This window comes from Limulus polyphemus, unplaced genomic scaffold, assembly GCF_000517525.1.
Source record: "Limulus polyphemus unplaced genomic scaffold, Limulus_polyphemus-2.1.2 Scaffold1989, whole genome shotgun sequence".
NCBI lineage: Eukaryota > Metazoa > Arthropoda > Merostomata > Xiphosura > Limulidae > Limulus > Limulus polyphemus.
Genome location: NW_013667599.1, coordinates 65,841 through 79,254, shown reverse-complemented (window position 1 = coordinate 79,254; position 13,414 = coordinate 65,841). Strand labels below are relative to the sequence as shown.

Below are 13,414 nucleotides of genomic sequence, written 5' to 3'. Positions count from 1 at the left end.
TAAGGTACAAGTTTCGCTTCCTAAAAAAGAAAACTTGTAAGGTACAAGTTTCGCTTCTTAAAAAACGAAAACTTGTAAGGTACAAGTTTCGCTTCCTAAAAAAGAAAACTTGTAAGGTACAAGTTTCGCTTCTTAAAAAACGAAAACTTGTAAGGTACAAGTTTCGCTTCCTAAAAAAGAAAACTTGTAAGGTACAAGTTTCGCTTCTTAAAAAAATGAAAACTTGTAAGGTACAAGTTTCGCTTCCTAAAAAAGAAAACTTGTAAGGTGTAAGTTTCGTTTCCTAATGCAAGTGTTTTATAAATGATGTGTAAGAAATGGTAGTTAACATCTAAGTGTCTTTCTTTTCTTTAATTAAGTGGAAAAAAAAGGCCCTTACAGGACTTTCGTAACTAAAACTACTGGAACAAAAATGGAATATGAAATCATAAACTACTGATCCATTTTTACTACAATCTAGAAACAAGCGGCTTATATGTCAGTTGTTTGGTACATAAAAATGATGATTACACAATCCTACCCGAAGTTTTATACATTTATTATTAGTTTTTGATGTTTTCAATATTGTATATTCTGTAGTATTTAAACACTTTCATGATGTCTAAGACTTCATTTCCTTCTGTCGTCTTACGTCAGAAGCTCTAATTTTTTACGTAACTTAAACTACGTCATCTACTTTGTGCCGCAAGCTACGAGATGTGCACGTGATTCTGATATAAAGTATGCTGAGAACAATGACGAAGTGGTTTACAAAGCGTAGAAGTGATCAAACATAAATATATAATGAACGTAATATCAAAACGACACTACTCAAGTAATATTGGAACACAACTAACAATTACGTGATAATCCCGATCAGTTCGGAACAGAGAAGGGATTGAATCACGTGATCTGATTAATGGGGTAGAAAAAAAAAAAGGACTCACGTGCTACGACCAATCGAACTGGTGAACTGTGGAAGGCACCCACGTTGTTCTGCACCAAGCATGTGTAGTCTCCTTCGTCTTTCTTACCGCTAGGCCTTCTCTGGTATAACACCCTATCGAAGTAGAGTGATCCATTCTGTAGTACCTGCCGTCTGCTGTCGTCGATCTCGTGTCCCTGTTTACCACAGAAACAAAGCCCATTAGTTTCCACTGGCACATAAAACACTGACCATGAAAATTCGGTTATTTCATTAAAGTACGTTTAGTGGTTCTTGTAAATAAACCACGGACTTAGGTCAAACTGGGATCCGTTTCAAAGAAGTGCCAATCAACGTGGCCAGAAACGAACAATAATTGAAATGAAAATTTAAATAAAAACGTTTTTTTTTTTTCTCCACAGCTCTTAAATAAATCGTTTTGTGCGCAAACTAATAATAATAAAACGTAAAGTTAGTTTGCCTAAGAGACACAAGGATAAAATCAATGTGCATAAAGTTTTTCTACAATGTAAAATTAACCCTTTCAATTACCGATGTTATTAACATGATGGTAAAACTAAAACATTAGATCTATATTTGAGTTAATGGATCCGTCCAGTATGGGAACAATCAGAAAACACTGAATACTTTCTCTCAAACAAAGCAGTCTGTGTATTTCTGAACTTACATCCTGAAATAAAGACACACAGTCAACATCACCCACCGTCAACTTACACACTGACGTAAAGACAACATAGTCAACAACACCCACCGTCAACTTAACACACTGACGTAAAGACAACATAGTCAACACCCACCGCCAACTAACACACTGACGTAAAGACAACATAGTCAACAACACCCACCGTCAACTAACACACTGACGTAAAGACAACATAGTCAACAACACCCACCGTACTTTAATCTAGAAGAAGTAATTCAAACATGACTAGTAATTTACCTGATAGAACCAACTGACGTGCGCTGGACCGTACTCCGGTTCCGAAAACACAGTACAGTTGACCAGAAGGGGTTGATTTCGTTGGGCAATAACTGGTGGTACTGGATGTTCAGTGAACCCTAGCGTCAGGTTGATAGAGGAGGAAGCTAAAAATAGCAAAAACAAAACGTAAGAGAGAATAAACTGTACGTTTCTAAAAAAAAAAAAAAATCTCTTCAGAATCTGTGAAAAACGTAGGAGAACAGACAGCTAGGTTTATAATATTGAACTCAATTAAAAGTGTTTATAACGTTACGTATGTTCTAAATGAAATTATGGAAAACCAATGTTTGAAGCATATGCTGGTACGAACTGGCTAAAGACACCAAGATATAGAAGATCATATTTAAATAAATGCGTGAGTGTAAAAGAGAATTACAAGTAACACAATTTGAAAACACTGATCACAATACTGTTGATAAAGGGAGGGGGCGCTGGGACAGTTTAGTCTATGAAAAGATTGTTTTGTTTTGGATTTCGCGCAAAGCTACACGAAGGCTATCTGCGCTAGCCGTCCCTAATTTAACAGTGAAAGACTAGAGGGAAGGCAGCTAGTCATCACCACCCACCGCCAACTCTTCGGCTACTCTTTTACCAACGAATAGTGTGATTGACCGTCACGTTATAACGCCCCCCACGGCTGAAAGGGCGAGCATGTTTGGTGGGACGGGGATTCGAACCCGCGACCCTCAGAGTGCCAGGCCACCTCTGGTGTAAATGTTTTTTGTTTTTTTTTGTAAGTGGTGATATCTGACGTTCATTACGGAAGAACACACAGATTCATGCTTAAAGATGTCTCCTTATTTTTAGTATATGATCTCACAACACTCATTGTACAGAAGGTAAGAAAGTAACAAAGAGCTCTCTTCAACTCAACCAACATTGGTCAAATATATCTGTAGACTGGTGTCACCTTTTTCTAGGGATAGTTTGTTTTATTTTTACTTTCGTGCAAAACTATCCGAGGGCTATCTGCGCGAGTCACCCCTAATTCAGAAGTAACAGACTAGAGGGAAGGCGGCTAGCCAACACCCCCAATTCTTTAACCAACGAAAAGTGGACTTGACCGTCAGTTATAATGCCCTCACGGCTGAAAGGGCAAGTATGTTCCAAAAAGTTGACAGAGGTCATAATGTAACCAATTGACTATCTTGTCGGGATAACTAACATGTGTGGAATAAAATAATGGCAGGAATAAAACAAATGACTAAAATGTCGTAACTTTAATAAGTATGGTGTATAAAGAACGAAGAAACTGATAATCAATAACTGTATAAAAACAACCGATATCAGGACCACAATGAACCTGAAAATCTGCTACTCCGAATAAATTACACATACCGTGACGAAACTTTAACAGTCCAATCATGACCAGTACCCTAACCATATTAAAACTGAAAACTTGATACTCCAGTGGTGACTGATACCATTACTACAAACTAATTGAAATGGCAATGTTATAGAGATTATGTTAGCGATTGGCTAACGCAAGGGGCTGATGGGGATGCAGCCTTGGGGCTCCGAAGGCTTTGGAGGTCCCACCGACCTTGATTTTTTTTTTAAATGCATACAAATGCATCGATGGGCTCATAAAAATACAATAGCCTCTTAGCCCCCAGTAAACTTAATTCGGCCCTCGACGCCGTGTACTGCAACCATTAAAATTCAAAACTTTATACCCCGCCCGATAACGTGACCCCAAAGAAACCGTAAACCTCCAAATCCCTCAAAACAACCTATAGAAATATTGTTTATATCTTTTCACAATCTATAAAACACATCAGTGAGGACTGTGTGTGCTTCATTCCATCGTGATACTTACTACAACAAAATTACTAACGAACGTGAAGCATTTTAACAACAAAGGTTAAGAAATACGTTTCGCACAACAAAGCAGTTACGACACCATGCACTTATGTTACGTACGTGATTAAAACCTGTTGTTTCTGTTGCAGTAACAATTATTCCTAACATCGAGGTCGTTATATAAACACGGTATCTCTTTTCACATAATATTCTCTTCACCTTCCAGCCCCCCCCCCAATCACAGGAACTTGGCTCTTCTCCGCCTTCCAGAAAAGTATTCACTCAGTTTCCTCCTCTTTAATCGATATCATGGCCTGCCTTATCGAACGCTAACACAGCCACTGTTTTCCCGCCAAATATCGATGTAAACACGAAAAGAGGCCCTTGTGACGGTGTAATTACCGAAAACGTAGAATAAATCCCTATTAGCATGACGCCTATGCACGTACAATCCTGCATGAAGGGGGACTTTTCCCCATCAGGTGTTACATTACCGTAAGATCAACGCTGTGTGTGTACAGATTTAAAAACCACAGCCATGTCACGGTTAGTTACACTGCTTAATCATAGGAAGTGGGGAACTCCTTGACCACGCCACTGAAGCCTGTTTATTCAGAGAAAGCAGTTATTCTTTTAAGTACGCCACTTATTTATTTCACAAAACACACAGAACCAGTTGAATTCTAGATAATGTAAACCGTACATCTAAGTCTGCCGGAAATTATGGGAAAAAAAATGTTCGTAATAAAGATACTCGTAATAAATCATAAATTATTTATGTTCGAAGTCAGTGGTTCCCAACCTTTTCTCCACCAAGGACCCCCTTTTATTATCATTTCACCCCCCCATGTTTTTTAAAGATTCCGCCTACCCAACAAACTGTTTTTATTATCTAATAATTAACTCGTTCTCCCACTTTTCACTATCAAATAAAAGACTTATATAACTGAGTGTGAAATTAAAAGAAAAACAAAAACCCATCAGTATTCAAAAACTTACTTGTTCAATGAGATGGTATTACCTACGCGGACCTCAGGTTGGGAACCACTGTCTTAAGTATAGGTGACGTTCAACAATAAAAACAGTTTGGGTGCTCTGTGTTGGATTTCAAATTTCTCTATCTAATATTCCATAATAACTTTAGTAATTGAGAAGATTTGGGGTTATTTTGGCCCAATTTCAGGATCATAATATTTACACAAATTTGAGCTGATAGAAATAGAGAGAAGGCACCTACCGCCAACACTTGGACCAGTCTTTATTAACCAAATGGTGGGATTTGACTGTAACTTTTACAGCACAATCACGGTCACAAAATACGGAGCGCATTTTTTGTGGTAACAGGACCCGAACCACGAATCCTCAGTCACTCCCTGCCTATCTTGGGTAACAAAGATTCATTTCAAAAGCGCGTGGCACATTTCTTAAAGAAATGAGGTAACCCGTAAAATATTTTTATTCAAGATTTCATTTGGCGATTGGCATCGTTTTGAAAGCACGAAATAACAAGCATCCAGCTAACTGAACATTACTTTTGAAAGTTCTCGAAGCTGTCTCCAATATTTTAAGGTTCATATTTATCATTCTCTGAAGCGTCTGAGTTAATGTATTCGTGAGTGATTATAATGTGGGTCTTGACATCATGATCTTGTAGTCGTGATTGATTATAATGTAGGTCTTGACATCTTGCTCCTGTAGTCGTGATTGATTATAATGTAGGTCTTGACATCTTGCTCCTGTAGTCGTGTAACTAACCCAACCATGGACCGAACATGCTCAGCCGTGAGGCGTTATAATGAAAAGTACTCCCAGCGACGTCATAATAGCGTATTTCAATCGTAGGTCGTAATTGTCGTACAGCATGTCTTTTCACAGATGTGTGCCTGTCTTTTTACTACGTAGTTGCAGAAAGTTAGCCAATACTTGAAAACACCTGCATACAAGATCATATATACACATATTCCTCTTCTAAGAATATCTATAGATAGATAAAACATTTTTGTGACAAAAAATACTACTACATTTATCTCACGTTAACAGTTGTTTTTTTTATCTTTGTATTACTAAGTTTTGGCTGCAGTATCACAGCAGTCTTCAGGTTTAAGTCAGTCATTATTTAACCCTAGAGTTATACATGGGAACATCAATGTTTTAAGTACTTTTTCTAAACTATTTATGCACCAACTTTCATGTCGGCCCATGGTTCTTTGGTTTGTTTTGAATTTCGCACAAAGCTAGCCGTCCCTAATTTAGCAGTTATAGACTAGAGGAAAATTAGCTAGTCAACACCACCCACCGCCTACTCTTGGAGTACTCTTTTACCAAGGAATAGTGGGCGTATTCCAAGGTAGGCCTGTGCATTCCTCTTAGACAGAAAGACAAATGTTAGCCCTCCACCCAATCCACCCCCTTCTGATTGCCACAAGGTCACGAAGTACCGAGATCTATAACATTCGTTCGTGGAACAAGAAACACGCCCAAACGTGTTTCTAAGGGTACTAGCCTTCCGATACTCCAAAAGCTGCAATTGACAAAATTCTAAAGTTCTGAGTTTCAATAACTGAGAGCGACAAACGATTAAGACAAAACCAAGTGTTTAGAGTAATTATGTAAATTAAATATTAATTATATATATATCGTATTTTCAAATATTAAAAAAAAAACGGTAGCTTCGTGCTACAGTTGTTTCTGTATAACTGAACATAATTAATTTAAAGCAGTGGATGGAAACCTAAGCCTAATCAGTAGGATACACGTGGAGGTGCGGTGCTCAGTTTCACCCCCTAGGGACTCCTCCCATCACTGTTTCAGAGTATGTCTTTTAAAACAGTATTTATTCGTGATTACCAGCCAATCAAGTTGTTGAACACGGTAACACGCTATTAGAAAAATACTTAACTAGCACGCGTCAGTATGACTGACAGCAGATAGCACGTGAATCCTCGGTCTTTTGCTGACCCAAGTTCGAGTCTCCTACTGAGTCATTAGTTTTCCAATTATATCACTATACACGATATTTCAAATGTGATAGTAAGTTAAGTAGGGAGCTAAGGCCGTTTATAAAATAATGTTAGAATCTAATTTATCGAAACCTAGATAAAGTACATATAAAATGTGTAGTTAGTTTGAATATTAACTTTTATTCACACAAGATTGATTATTACTATTTTTTTTCTTCAACGCCTAAACGAAGCTTAAGCTGGAAAACAAAGAAAACGGAAATGGAATTTTGAATATCAACAGTAATTTAGACGCACGTGGGCTAAACAGTCATGACAGTCGTCCCTAATTTTGAACTGCTGATTAGAGAAAAATTATCCAACGAGTATCACCCGCCGCCATAAGAGCTTGTTCCAGCTATTTGAACGGAAAAACGAGAGTTTCACCTTAATAACGCGCCCACAGCTTAAACAGCGGAGCACATTCAGTGTCATCACGTCTCGAACCCCGGACCTTTTAAAAGGCAGCCCACCACGTTAACTACTAGATCACACCCGACCGATCTTAAAAACAGTTACGTTCTGCTTAGATACGCAAGATAAAATGGGTAAAATAGTTTTATCATTACTTGTCATTTACATGTGTAACAAGAACATAAAACATAAACTCAAAACAATGTAACGAGAAGTATGAGTAACATGAATCAAACTTTGAGTTATTCATCAAACAAATAAAATCAGTAATTTTCAGATGTCTGACGTCACTTGCTGAAAGTAACTATATGGAAGTTCAGATGTCTGACGTCACTAGCTGAAAGTAACTATATGAATTTTCAGATGTCTGACGTCACTAGCTGAAAGCAACTATAAATTTTCAGATGTCTGACGTCACTAGCTGAAAGTAACTATATGAATTTTCAGCTGTCTGACGTCACTAGCTGAAAGTGACTATATGAATTTTCAGATGTCTGACGTCACTAGCTGAAAGTGACTATTTGAATTTTCAGATGTCTGACGTCACTAGCTGAAAGTAACTATATAAATTTTCAGATGTCTGACGTCACTAACTGAAAGTAACTATATGAATTTTCAGATGTCTGACGTCACTAGCTGAAAATAACTATATGAATATGCTTGTTATTTGTTAGTATTATTCAACCAATGAAACGGCGGAACTCGTGGAATTATTGACTTCTAAACAAAAGTGCAGTGACTATTCAACCATCAACTGATCGTTCCGGGACGTTGATAAAAACTGCACCATATAATTATGGTCGACAAGAGGGTTAATCACATTATCACGAAATGTACGCACCGCTGTTTGTTCTATTACGTAGTGAAGATAATGTAAATATATCTGTTGCCGAGTATCCTGTAATAAACACGCCTTCTTTAAACACTTCACGACAGAATCTAATCACTACCAGTACTCAATTTTCACAACTTCCGGATGTTTTTGTTTTAATCTATCAGAAAAGTGGGGGTAACAGAGACCACGCATTCTTAGATATCTTAATACGTAAGTTAACATCATTCGTCGCCTGTTAATGAATATTTAATTATTACATAAGACTTGTCAGTTTTACACTTGGTTGTAGCTATCCGCTAATACAGCTGCGCATTCTTAGAAACGTATTGTTAGTCATCTATTGGACAGAAATAAAAATCAGCGCATTCTTAGAAACGTATTGTTAGTCATCTATTGGACAGAAATTAAAATCAGCGCATTCTTAGAAACGTATTGTTAGTCATCTATTGGACAGAAATGAAAATCAGCGCATTCTTAGAAACGTATTGTTAGTCATCTATTGAACAGAAATGAAAATCAGCGCATTCTTAGAAACGTATACTCCACAGACATAATAAACCGTCCCTAACTAATCAATTTCAGTGTCAGTATTGTTAAACGCTACATTAAATTAATATAAACATAATATCGTTTATTTATTTATTGTATCATTGCTAACCAATTTATTTATTGTATCATTGCTAACGCTTATTTCTAATCCTAAAGGAACCAACAGACCATGAATTATGATGAATACACTGTTTTATAGAAAATACATGGGGGAGTAGCTATAAATCTATAGAGTGGGGTACTTCGTTTGGTTAAAAAAATGAAAATACTTTTAACATAGTATAGATAGAACGTTTTCAGTGGATTATTTTAACGGTATCAGATACTTCACAGAGTTGGCGAGAATCAAAATTAGATAATCCTATTACATTCTTCATGTATCCACAAACAATATCTCAAAATACAATATGCTGAACATGAACTTTCGACAAGTAATCCATTCCAGTTAGGCCTGTTTACATGTGACAATTTAAACAGTAACAGTTATTGACTTGGTCATGTACTGACAGGTTGGTAAGTTTATAAATACCTTACAACACGTTCTAATTAACGAGCAGTGAAAAGGCCTGAAGTATTAATTCTAGACACTGCAAACTAAGTCAAAGCTCTTGAGAGTAAAAACGCCAAAGGGGACAATGTTTCCGAACTACGTAGTAATGCCAGAAGGAAGTATTTCTTGAATTTTTAATTTCTCCGAGCAATCATTAACAGACGCTGTATATATAGTCGATACTTGACAATTTGTTGATCAATCACTCTTGTCAATTTAGGAGATTTCGTACAATCGTTTCTTGTGACGTGTATGAATGTACCGAATTTCATGTAGCTGTCAAATTAGCGAGCAGGACGAACCACCCTCGACGTGCCTTTACTTACCTACGTTATTGTTATGTTCGCCGGCAGATTGGCGGTAAGTTTCCGGAGTTACAATCCTGGGTTCGATCCTCGCGGTGGACAGAGCGACTATAGCCCATTGTGTAACACTGGGCTAAAAACCAACAACCACTCAATTCCTGGTGTTATTACCTTATGGCATTTCTATCTTTGGGCATAGTTACCCCATGTAATTATGATTGTTGTGTTTTTTTGAATTTCGCACAAAGCTACACGAGGGCTATCTGCGCTAGCCGTCCCTCCCCTAATTTAGCAGTGTAAGACTAGAGGGAAGGCAGCTATTCATCACCACCCACCGCCAACTCTTGGGCTACTCTTTTACCAACGAATAGTGAGATTGATCGCACATAATAACGCACCCACGGCTGAAAGGGCGAGAATGTTTGGTGTGACGGGGATTCGAGCCCGCGACCCTCAGATTGCGAGTCGAGCTCCCTAACCACCTGGCCATGCCGGGCCTCGTAACTATAATATTTCTGGTATTTTTAGCCGCAACCATTAAATAGCCTGAACTCTTTCTCATAGAGTCTTCGACATTCTTCTACGAGAATTACTGAATGAATGATTACGCCGTTGATACACTACAACAAACAACAGTTGAAACTATTAATAAGCTAATTTAGCAACGAAGTTAGATAAAAAGAAGGGGGAACGATCTTTACTCTACATATAATAATAATAAGTTTATTTCAAACAACGTTTCGCCCTTGTGGCTTCATCAGGGCTAGAGATACAACAATTGTTTTTTGCACTATTAACCCTAATGACTGCCGCAATGGCGAAACGCTGACTGAAATAAAAGGTTTATTATTATTATTATTATCTGGAGAGTAAAGATCGTTTTTTTCTTCTTTTTTTTTCTCTGTCTTTATTGTCAAAATGTCCAAATCCTTCCAGTATGCACTACAAATTCTGAAAAACAAGAACATATCGATAAGCTGTATCTTGAAACTTGTAATATTGTTCTCTTGTAACGTGTTGAGTACAACAACAATAACAATGAAGACGATACAACTACAAGCCACGTGCTAATGTAACAATTACAGCAACAATACTAAATAACATCGATCGTAACTAATTACCTATTTGATTGAAACTTCTGGGTGTTTGTGTGGAAAGTGTTCACTTATAAACTTGACTACCTTAGGTAGTTGTACATTTACAGGTAGTTTTTTTTTTCTTTATGAATTGTTATAGTGGAAATATTGCATATTCTGTTGATTGGTAAAATAATAACCTCGCACGATATTGAAATATATCACAAGTGTATCAGGTCTTCCTGTTTATCAGATTTCTAGCACAATTTATCATATCCTGAAACCGGATTACTATGGCAGTGATACCTCGTGACAATTATTTACGCTATGACTAACGTGGTGGAACCAATTCCTAGTAACGTTTACGTTAAGACTGACGTGGTGACACTGATTCCTAGTAACAATTGTTGACGCTAAAACTTACATGGGGGCACCAATTCTTAGTAACAATTGTTGACACCAATTCGTAGTAAGAACTGTTTGCGCAAAGACTAACATGGTGGCACTGATTCCTAGTAACAATTGTTGACGTTAAGACTAACATGGCGGCACAGATTCCTAGTAAGAATTGTTGACGTTAGGACTAACACAGCGGCAAAGTATTTGGACAATAATGCAACTATGTCGTTAATAACTGTATTAATTACAAGCACAAAATGAACAATGTGTTTCTGGACGACACTAACGAAATGGTCTGGTTTTTTAATTTCGCGCAAAGCTATACGAGGGCTACCTGCGCTAGCTGTCCCTAATTTAGCAGTAAGAGACAGTTAGTCAACACCACCCACCACCAACTCTTGGGCTACTATTTTATCAACGAATAGTCCGACCGACTGTCACATTATAACACCCCCACGGCTGAAAGGGCGAACATGTTAGCCGACGGGGATTCGAACCCGCGACCCTCAGATTGCGAGTCAATTGCCCGAACCACCTGGCCATGCCGGGGCCCTTGACGAAATGAGCGACTTGGCTTGTACTTTTCGAAGTCATTCGGTTTAACCGTTGTGAGAAAATGCTTGCATTAATGCAGACCTAACCTTGCAGTAGACTAGTACGAGCTGACGCGTTGAAGAAAAAGATATGCAAATATCTGACATGGAAAGTACATGTTGAGTAAGGTTGAATGTTCTTAATCTTCATTTAAACACACACACGCACAAAAAACAACAAGATTTTATTTCTATGTCAGCAAAGTGTCATTGCAGAATAACTTGACAGTTTCGGTTAGGCTTAGTTGATCACCAAGGAAACCGTTAGAGTAGATAAGGATTGTAGGAAAAGTCGTTGGAATGTTAGCATTAGAAAAGCTCGGGTTGAGCGATTACTGCTGAGCTCCCGATGACTGTGCAGGATTTCGCAATTACGTACAAGATTAAAGTTGACAGATTAGTTAGCTTTGTATACTGTGAAACGCGGCCTGGTGAGAAATCTCTTGGGTACTGCTTTTCTAAGAATCAAAAAACTAAAAACAAACTAGAGGGATACTCAGGAGAGCGAGCGCATACCTCCCCCACGCAGTGTTGATCACATTCGGCTCTCAGAAAATACGAAATTGTGTCCGTATGTCCGTTGTTATCAGCGGACACGAACCACTTTTGGCAGGACAGCGATGAATAACATTCTACACAAGTCCACCGAGTTTCGTCAAAATCTGATCATTATTGACTGAGTTATAGAGCAAAAATAGTGTGAATAAATCAGTTACCATGTTAACAGATAGGGTATTTTTTTTTTTTTTTCGTGACCTTCCATAAACTAATTACTTCTAAGTTGGGTCATAGTTCAAATGTATACTAACTTCCGTCCACATCCATTCAGCCGTTTTCGAGAAATCTTGCTGATAAGCACACACACACACACAGGGGTGAAAAGATGACCTCCGTCCACCTTCGGTGGCGGAGGTAATAAGCAGTACCTTACAAGTTTAGAATGTTAACATTTACGGTTGAATCTATTTTTTTCTTGTTTACTGTTATAATTCCTTTAGCCATTGAATTTAAGTACTTAAATTTTTATTTCCAAATTAACCAATTTCCAAATTCCAAACCCTATTTATTTCACAAAATATTTCTAGACTACTATAATATTATCGATATTCAGAATTTTCAACTTGAACGACGTCTTATGGGCTAAACGGTTAGGTCAGAGAACTGATAATCAGTTTGGTCTGTTCTAAATTTCGCGCAAAGCTACACGAGGGCTATCTGCGCTAGCCGTCCCTAATTTAACAGTGAAAGACTAGAGGGAAGGCAGCTAGTCAACACCACCCACCGCCAACTCCTGTGCTACTCTTTTACCAACGAATAGTGGGATTGACCGCACTTTATAACGCTCCCACGGCTGAAAGTGAGAGCATGTTTGGAGTGACAGGGCCCTATCCTCCTGGCCATGCCGGGTCTACACGGAGGACAAACAAGTGAACACCGTCCAGTGCCAAAACGGTTGCTCTTAACAGAACAGCAGGATTGACTGTTACAGTTATAAAGCTCCCGCACCTGAATAAGCCAGGAGTACTCAGCAACTTTAATTCTCCGAAAAGCAACCTGGCACGATAACCACCAGGCCACGCTCCACTTGGATAAACTCTAAACCTGCTTTATATCATAATGTTACGAATTATGACGTTTAAATTGCTCAAAAGTTTGCTTTCAAGTTTAAAAAGGCTACACCATTTTTCGTTTGATTAATTATACTTTAAGTTACAATTTTAACGAAAGTACAAGTATTTATTTTATCAAGGTATTTTTCATTTGTTGTGCTGTTTTATTCCTAAGAATCTGATTGCGATCTCTTAAACGCCTTGTTACAATCCATAAGTATCTTTATAATTTATTTTATACGTTTTTATGTTTTAAATTTCGAATCTGATATTTAAAGTTGATTTACAGTATTAATGCAACGTTAGCCCTTATAAACTTGTACATCAACATTATGTAATAATTTTTAATTTGTCTTTAAAATTTCGTTCCTTCG

General features: G+C 37.7%; 1 protein-coding gene across 3 annotated transcripts in view; it reads right to left on the bottom strand.

The window, feature by feature from the left end:
* Nucleotides 1-13,414, bottom strand: part of LOC106465577 (protogenin-like) — an 85,312-nt gene that overhangs the window by 53,300 nt on the left and 18,598 nt on the right. For all 3 annotated transcript variants that reach the window (XM_022393504.1, XM_022393502.1, XM_022393503.1), the window contains exons 2-3: nucleotides 1,866-2,011; nucleotides 927-1,101 (exon numbers count right to left, since the gene is read on the bottom strand). In XM_022393504.1, the coding sequence (XP_022249212.1) occupies nucleotides 927-1,101; nucleotides 1,866-2,011 (321 nt within the window). The remainder of the gene's footprint in view (nucleotides 1-926; nucleotides 1,102-1,865; nucleotides 2,012-13,414) is intronic.